We start from the raw sequence: 9,403 nt of genomic DNA, 5'->3' as shown, positions 1-9,403 counted from the left end.
TCATTTTTATTGTATCTCTTCCCCTAGGTAAGTTCCATTAGAGGAGAACCATAACTATATTACTTAGTACATAGCAATTAAAATTTTGAATGTATCAAAAAATTCCCTTTTGAATTTCATCTTACAATTGATTTAATAATTTTAACACATTAAACAGGGCAATATGAGTTTATCAATAAAGCATTTCAACAACAAAGATAAATTTTTAAAAATAATAATAATAAAGAGAGGATAAGGCCATAACCGGTTTGGCTCAGTGGATAGAGCATCAGCCTGCGGACTGAAAGGTCCCAGGTTCGATTCTGGTCAAGGGCATTGTACCTTGGTTTCGGGCACATCCCCAGTGGGAGATGTGTGGGAGGCAGCTGGTTGATGTTTATCTCTCATCGATGTTTCTAACTCTCTATCCCTCTCCCTTCCTCTCTGTAAAAAAATCAATAAAATATATTAAAAAAAAAAGAGAGATCCATTGAATGCAATGTTCTTACCTTGTTCGTATCATTATCTGAACAAGTCATCTGTATGTAAAAGACACTTTTGAGATAGCCAGGGGAAAACTGAACATGCACTGGGTATTAGATATTAAGAACTTGTTGATCTTTTTGGATATGATAATGGTTTTATGGTTTTAGTCCTTATCTGTTAGATACATACTGAAGTATTTATGAGTGAACTAAAGTACTATGCAGAATTTCCTTTAAAACACTCCAACGAGAAAAAAAAAGAGAGGAATAGATCAAACAAAAACAACAGAATGTTAATAATCTTGAAGACGGTTGATGGGTACAATGGGGTTAATATACTACCTCCTTCATTTATGTGCATATCTGAAACTATCCATTCTAAAAAGTTAAAAATATATTTGTGGTAAAAGTTGATGAAGTGTAGCAACATTTTTCCTTAACTACCCCTTCAGTAGTACATTCACAGCAAACCAAAAATGGCAAAAATAAATGAAACCAGAAGACTAAAAAACTAAATGCTATAATACCTTAAGGCAGTGGTTCTCAACCTTGGCTGCACCTTAGAATCACCTGGGAATCTTTTTAAAATCCTGATTTCTGGGCCTCATCCTCCGGAAATCCTGTTTCTTTGTTACGGGGTGGGGCCACAACATTAGTAACAAAGAAACAGAATTTCTGGATGATGAGGCCCAGAAATCAGGAGATGAGTAACTTTGGTTAATAAACTCTCTTTTTCAATTCTCTTGTCACTGAAATAAAATCTTTAAATAGTTATTTATTGCGCTTTTTTTTTTTTTTTGTTTTTTTAATCCCCCCCAAAGGATATTTTTTCCATGGCTTTTTTTTTTTTTTTTTTTTTTAGAAAGAATAGAAGGGAGGGAGAGAGACACAGAGAGAGAAAAATCGATGTGAGAGAGACACATCCACTGATTGCCTCCCACACTCGCCCTAACGGGGGTGGGGTGGGGAGGAGCAAACTTGCCAGGAATGTGCCCTTGATGGGGAATCGAACCCGAGACCTTTGATGCATAGGCTGACACTCTAACCACTGAGCACACTGGCCAGGATGGGCATGCATCTTTTATTAGCAAATCCAAGCACTGTGCATGCATACCATTACCGCCTCTGCCAATACCAGATGCAAAGATTCCTTTTCTAAGTGCACTCGGTATACAAAATAGTAAGCATATGCATTGATTAACAGAAAATCTATGAGAATCAGCTTATTTCTGGGTAGTTTAACTTTGTAAAACCCCAAATCCTTAGAATGCTACGTAGCACATGTATGGCTTTACAATTTAAGTGAATCTAAGATAACTTTCAGAATTTCTGAGACATTCTAATTTAAAATGTTAACGCAAAGAAGCCTCCGGCTGAGAAAACAGGAAGCGGCCTTCCGATGGTCTGCTATGGCAGCCCCTATCTAGTAGAAACAAAAACCAAACAGAAGAAATGTTCAGGAAGATTCATGAACCCTGGACAGAGACCCTCATGAATAAGGAAGAGAAAAAATGTTTGTGGCTCAAGAAATATGACAGGACGGGGTAGCGTGCAGAACATTCTTTCCTTCTTATTCAAGGCCGTGCCCGGTGCGGCACCCCTACACACCAACCTTCCAGCTTCCTCAGGGATCCTGCTCCATCAGCTCTCTCCGGCCGGAGTTTTCACCCTCTCTCGGCACTGGCTCTTCCTTCCGTCTATCAACATGGTCAGGGCCCTTCCCCTTTAAAAGTCCACCCTATGTCTCCCTCTCCTTAACCATGCTCCTTTCCATTCTCCTCCTCTTGAGAGCTTATTTGAAAAAGCAGCCTGTATTTACTGCCTTCCTCCTCAACCTACTGTGTAGACTGGTGTCCACCCTTACTCCACTGAAACTGCCCTGGCAGGCACCAATGGTCTCCATGTTGCTCAAACCGGGCAGACGTGTTTCAGAGTTCTGTTCTGCTGGGCCTATCTGCCATGTTTCTCCACTGCTAACCACTCTGGCGACGGGAATGCCCTCTTCCCGTGGGTGCCGTCACACGAGCCTCTCCCACAGAGTCCCCTTTTCACCCACCTGGCTCTCCCTCCCGAGTCTCTGTGGATCCCTAGCTCAGGTATCCGCCAGGGATGGAGAACCTCTATGCATCACCTGGCAGAATTTTGTTTTGTTTTCTTCATTTAAGTCTTTAAAAAGAAGTTCTTAGAGGTATTTGTAATGTACATGATCTATCCCAAAACATAAATCAATTTACCCAGTTATTAATAATTACATATTTTCAGAAAAATGCTCTATGTAGGCTCCGGTAGGTAAATCCAATGTGCCTTGTCCATCAGACTGGACGTCAATAATTACATATTTTCAGAAAAATGCTCTATGTATCCAATGTGCCTTGTCTATCAGACTGGAAGTCGAACTTGAAGTAGTGGGTAATCTGTGACGTTTGGGCACCATGCTTCAGAATCCACTATGCCTATGTTTTTAGGATGCATGCTCTATTTGAGAAAACAGTAAGAATTTGTATCCGGGTCTGGTAGTAAGTGGAGTCTAAAACATGATAAATGTAGATTTGCAATGAAGATTTAAAAGCTAATTAATTCAAATGCTAGGCAAGGTGACCCAGGAGGAGCTGTCATTGGTATCAGGTTCTATTTGCAGGGGCGTGAACAAGTCTCTGGATACCAGCTCTCCCTGCCTTTCCAATGGTGATTACTTTAAGCCACTCTTGTTCTCAGGTGGGGATCTAGACCTGCAAGAGATGAATGCAGGCTCTCAAGTGCCTGTCTGGGTCCACGAGGAGAGAGGAGAGGAGCGCTCAGAGGGAGACCTCTCATCCACCTTCACTAAATGCCACAACACCTCAAGCCCGGGAGGTGCAAGCAGTGATCCAATCTAACCTGCCTTCCTGCTTCTTTTTAAAGCGAAAAACCCACTGTTTTACTGAAGATGTGCAAAGGGAGATGGGGAGGAGTGGTGTACGTCACACAGAGGTCAGCATCTCACTTGGAAATTCTTAAGGGAATTTCTTTGGGGGAAAAAAAAGAAAGAATGGTGGGTGTGGCATAAAGCACAGAAAACGTAGATAGATAAAGAGAGAACCTGAGAGGCCTGGTAGCACTCACTTGAGATGGAAGGGCGAGAAAACTAAAATGGCCACTTTGGCCTTAAATGCCCTAACTCCCCTCCTTGAAGATCACAAGCATTAATTTCAAGAGGTTTTACCTTTTCTAATTTGCTTCCTCATGATCACACTCAGCAGAACAAGATCCTGACTTTTCTTCTTGCCTTTGCAAGAGGGTGGCTGACCAACATGGACTGCCTCTCTGTCAGGAACATGTCCCTAGCAGCCCTTCTCAACCTGGGTTCCAAGGCATTTGACTGTATGAAGCAAGTCACCTTCTCTTCTCTCCATCCAGAATAGTTACCAGCTACACGCTAATCTTGGGAGGATGGAAAAAATAGTCACTCACACCGTATTCCACTGGACTGAACTCTCTTGAACAATTCTGGCTGAAGAAAGACTATTGGGTAATATTTTATACTACTGACTCAGACATCGAAGTAACATACAGTAACCACACCACTAGTTTGTGGAATTGGAAGTAATTAACAACACGTAACCACAAGTAGCTTCAGAACACTTCATCTCACTTTTCTTTTTGGCATCCACTGAGAAGTGGCCTCCAATCTCCTCTTTCTTCTCCCCAACTGCTTGAGGTTTCTCATTTCTGTTACCATCCATACTTACTGATTTGACTATATTATTTTCTCAGGCATAGCTAGACCTAACTTCTGCCCATTTGTCTTATATCCTCTCATTTCACTAGAACCATAGTTAAAAACAATAAAGGTTTCATACATTCACAGCATTAACCTAAGGAAATATGACCAAGCATTAATGCTTTGGACAGTCTTTTTTTTTTTTTTAATTTGGTCTTGGAGTTTTGCTCTAACAAATATGTAAATTTTTGCAACGAAGTAACTAGAAATATCTAGAAGTAACTAATAGGGGCCATTACTAATAGAGGAGGAGAGTGAGGAAATAACTTTTTCTTACTGTAATTTTCATTAAAATTTTAACTACTGATTTGACAAGGGAAAACTATCTACTATTTCTTAAGATTATATACAAGTAGAAATTTTCATGGCTGTAGAAAACACATCCTACATAATAAAAGGCTAATATGCAAAGAGACTGAACGGCATAACGACTGGTTGCTATGATGTGCACTGACCACCAGGGGGCAGACACTCAACACGGGAGCTGCCCCTTGGTGGTCAGTGCGCTCCCACAGTGGGAGCACACTTCAGCCAGAAGCCCTGTGCCGGGTTCATGCCAGCGGCAGCGGCGGGAGTCTCTCTCACCTCTGTGGCAGCACTAAGGACTCCTCAGGGGATGTGCAGGGAGCGGGCCTAAGCCATCAGTCTGACATCCCCCAAGGGCTCCCAGACTGCGAGAGCGTGCGGGCCGGGCCGAGGGACAACCCCATCCCAGTGCACAAATGTCATGACCGGGCCTCTAGTCAGAATATAAATATCAGAGATTCACTGAAAACACACCCATTTCAAATGAAAGACACACAATAAAGATGGGTTTAGGCAAAGGGGTGCTTTTCTATATATCCAGTGGTTTTTCTTTCTTTTTTTTAATTCTGTGGTTTTTCTATGTGAGTGAAGAAGATACAGTTGGAAAGCCAGCAGCTCTTTCAATGTAAGAACTTTGCCAAAAATATATACTCCTAGGATAGGTGACAAGCACTTTCTGTCCATCTGAAAGCTTTCTTCTCTCCATTAAGAGCACAGAATGAGCAACAGCCTTTCATTTTCTTCTTGAATTGCCACTCAGACCCTCTGCTCTTCAGGGGACAGGTCATTCCTAAGACGCTCTCTCAGGCACCACTGTAATTTCAGCAAATCTTTTCTCACATAAACGACCTAACGCCCCCGGCCAGACAGATATTTTATAGGATTGCTCCAGCACCTGAAATGATATTACCCACCCTCTTTGAAGAAATGACACGATCCATATCCTCCTTTGAACAACAGCAAAGTAGAGGAGGCGCGGACCTGCCTCTGCGGCTCGCCAGGCAGGAGAAATGCCAGGTCACTCACACACTTACTTGCCAGAGCCTTCCTCCCAGCTGCATGATAGGCTACAATATATTTCTTCCCCTCTCTATCCTCTGTTTTTGTCTCTAATCCTGGAAACAGAGACTTAATTGCTTGATGGATGACAGTTCTTTTCTCTTTGGTGTCCTCAACAACCTATTCAAAACATAGATAATGATATTACAAATTTAACAAACCTTAAATAGAGAAATCATACTGATGAGTGAGTAAAAACACTATCTTATTAACTATGTGAAATAACAGAAGTACATGGGTGTGACTTCAGGAATCTAATTTTAGAGCCTCACGATATGCAAACGCAATGAGCCTGTTAATGGAGCATGTCCATATACCAGGCACTGTGTCAAGCACTGTGCAGACGCTCCCTCACGGACTCTGCCGGACAAACACTTCAGGGCTCACAGACAGAAATGCAGGGATGTCAGAAACTCCCTCCCTCAAACAGTCCAATCTTCAACTGCCTCACAATGAATTCTATACCGACTCATTTTATAATGATGTGCTAGTACATCTGTTCACAATAAGAAAAAAACCAACATCGAGAAAATGTAAACTTCTTAGTTACATAATGGTTTTTTAATTTTTGAATGGGTCTCACATTAAGAAATACATTTCACATCTGGATTCAACAGTTGGAAGGATGTATGTGTGCATATCTTATTAACAATTTAAAAAATTTTAAGAAATAATACTTACCCTTACTATGTACAATACACTATAACTTTATACTTTATTTTATTGCATTAAAAAAAGTTAAGATCCACTGAATTGGGTTTATAACCCATTAGTGGACTGCAACCTGCAAGCTAAAAAACACTGAGGTACTACTGATCGCTAAACTTAATGTTTTAGCAAAATGCAAAAGAAAAACATTATAATTATAGACAAGTAAAATGTGCATACAGAAAAGTGAGTCTAGATCTAGAATTTACTGAAAGCCGTGATTTGGAATCATGATTTGTGTGTATGAGTGAAAACATATTTAGATCTCAAAAATTCAGAAAGTCTGCTTTCCTTAGTTTACAGACAAAGACACCTGCCCATTTTTTATGCTATCTAAAAGTAAAAAATTTCAGTAGATAACTACATAATAAAAAAATTTCAGCATAACTACAGTTTGTAAGATGGTAAGTCTTGCCACCTAGGTAGGTATAGTATGAGGCTAAGATACTCCACTACATTACATAAGTAAGGGAAACCTGGACCATCCTCCTGGAGGATTCTCAGAACCAATTCTTAGAGACTTTCTCCCTGACATTTTGCCTGTAAGGAAATTCAGTAACTGAAGATCTCTAAAGATCACACACTTTTGGGAAGTTTTGGTGGGTGGAACAGAAGTAGATGAGGGTTGGAGACAGACAGTGATTTCTGAGAAATTATAAATTCTTACTAATTAGGGGTGATGGAAGGGGGATTTTCCAATATCCCCAGATCCAACAGGTCGTTAAAATATGCTACAAAATGAATTGAACATAAAATTCTAAAAATCTCATGCTACAATATTCGTAAAATTTTGTAACACATCACCCTGCAAAATGATCACCTAGAGCTGCTCTGTCCCACACAGTAGCCACTAGCCACATGTGACAACTGAGCAACTGAAGTGTGGCTAGTCTAAACTTAGACGTGCTATCAATTTAACAAAGGATGTTAAGGACTTAGTAGGAAAAACACAATATAAAACACCCCAGTAATTTAATTCCCCTGGGCAGCACTAACAGAGCAGAATAAAATGTCCAGAACAAAATCTTCTTTTAAAGAAGGGATTTACTGTTCTATGTAGTGGCTGAGCTCTCCTTTTCTTGAATAGAAGTAGACTTAGGCTAAGCAGAAAAACGCTCCCTTACTTCCTCCCTCCAAATCCTTTCCCTCCCAGAACCCTATCTGAGACCAAGAGGCTGCTGGCACTGGAGGGAGGGCCAGGCCACACCTCTGACTGCCAGGTTGGTCAGTATGATATAATAGTCACTATCAGGTACAAAACAGATTTCTTTGTTGATTTATGGTCATCTGAAACATTTTTTTTTAAAAAAACACCTTTTTGGCCATGGTTTATGTTGGATAGTGGTATCTATTACTGACAAAAACATTTTTTAGTATATATAATGCCCTTTTAGATCAAGTAGGACATCATTCTTTTGTTAACTATTATAATTTTTCCAGTAGACACTTAACATCTACCCCCAAAAAAGCAATGAAAACTCTATATAACCTTTTCATATGTTTCTGTAATACTTACTTCAATGGCAACACTGGTTTCCTTATTTTTAAAAAGCTGAAGCTCTTCTAAACGCTGCTTTTCTTCAGCTGTCAAAACTGTAAATACATCTTCTGAAGGATCCTTTTAAATAACCACAAAAACTCCCAATGAGTCACACAGAATTCAAGGCTGTTAGAGCTCTATATTTCTTTGATCTCTAAAAAAATGCTACTTTTTTTTGCTAGAGAGCTGGCTCCTACCTCCTCATCCACTGGGATGGACAAGTCATCCAAATGGCTGATGCGCCCATCTTTTCCTATTTCGTGAACAACGAAGTCAGAGTATCTGACGAAAAGAAAACACAAACTTTCAGAGCATTAACATTTTGTTTCCTGTTAATTTTAGGAAAAAGTTTATCAACAGTAAGCCTTACAAACTCAATATAGAAAAATATGTTGTTTCTATATGCTAACAATAAACTATCAGAAAGAAAAAAGAAAAAAAAAGAATAAAATTCCTAGGAATACACTTAACATAGGAGGTGAAAGACCTGTACACTGAAAACTACAAGACACTGTTACAAGAAACTGAAAACAAAAAGAAGTGAAAAGATATCCCATGTTTACTGATTGAAGAAATTAACATTGTTAAAATGTCCAAATTGCTTAAAGCAATCTACAGATTCAATGCAATCCCCAACAAAAGCCCGAAGGCATTTTTCACAGAAATAGAGCAAAAAATCCTAAAATTTCGGAGAAACCACCAAAAAAACCCCTAAATAGTCAAAGTAATCCTGAGAGAAAAGAACAAAGCCAGAGGTATCACATTCCCTGATTTCAAACTATACTACAAAGCTACAGTAAACAAAACAGTACAGTATTGCCCAGCTAGTGCTCAGTTGGTTGAGCACAGTCCCCTGAACCAGGAAGTTGAGGTTCGATTCCTGGTCAGGGCTCATGCCTGGGTTGCGGGCTTGATCTCCAGTAGGGGGCATACAGGAGGCAGCTGATGGATATTTCTCATCAATGTTTCTATTTCTCTCTCTCCCTTCCTCTCTCTGAAATAAATAAAAAAATATGTAAATAAATAAATAAAACCCTTAAAAAACACACTGTGCAATATCAGCATAAAAGCAGATCAATGGCCAAAACTGGTTTGGCTCAGTGGATAGAGCATCGGCCTGCGGACTCAAGGGTCCCAGGTTCGATTCCGGTCCAGGGCATATACGTGGGTTGCGAGCACATCCCTGGCGGGGGATACTCAGGAGGCAGCTGGTCGATGTTTCTCTCTCATCGATGTTTCTGGCTCTCTATCTCTCTCCCTTCCTCTCTGTAAAAAATCAATAAAATATATTTAAAAAACAAACAAAAAAACAGATCAATGGAACAGAATTGAGAGCCCAGAAATAAACCCATACTTTTATGGGCAGATAATTTTTGACAAAGGGGGCAGAAATCCACAACAGATTAAAGAAAGTCTCTTCAATAAATGGTGCTGAGAAAATTGGAAAAACACATGCAAAAAACTCCCAAAACTAGACTATAGGTCCCTCATGTACAAGAATTAATTCTTGTGTAGATTATCTCTAAATGATGTGTGATCTTTATTTTGAAAAATACAGAACCTTGG

The 9,403-nt window shown here is 39.9% G+C and overlaps 1 protein-coding gene across 2 annotated transcripts in view; it reads right to left on the bottom strand.

Annotated features, from left to right (window-relative positions):
- The window catches only part of PUS7 (pseudouridylate synthase 7 (putative)), a 61,838-nt gene that overhangs the window by 49,054 nt on the left and 3,381 nt on the right, over positions 1–9,403 (bottom strand). For both annotated transcript variants that reach the window (XM_006774889.2, XM_006774890.2), the window contains exons 2-4: positions 8,035–8,119; positions 7,814–7,915; positions 5,565–5,709 (exon numbers count right to left, since the gene is read on the bottom strand). In XM_006774889.2, coding sequence (XP_006774952.1) covers positions 5,565–5,709; positions 7,814–7,915; positions 8,035–8,119 — 332 coding nt within the window. The remainder of the gene's footprint in view (positions 1–5,564; positions 5,710–7,813; positions 7,916–8,034; positions 8,120–9,403) is intronic.

The sequence above is a fragment of the Myotis davidii genome, unplaced genomic scaffold (genome assembly GCF_000327345.1).
Source record: "Myotis davidii unplaced genomic scaffold, ASM32734v1 scaffold125, whole genome shotgun sequence".
NCBI lineage: Eukaryota > Metazoa > Chordata > Mammalia > Chiroptera > Vespertilionidae > Myotis > Myotis davidii.
This window is presented reverse-complemented; position numbering and strand designations above follow the sequence as displayed.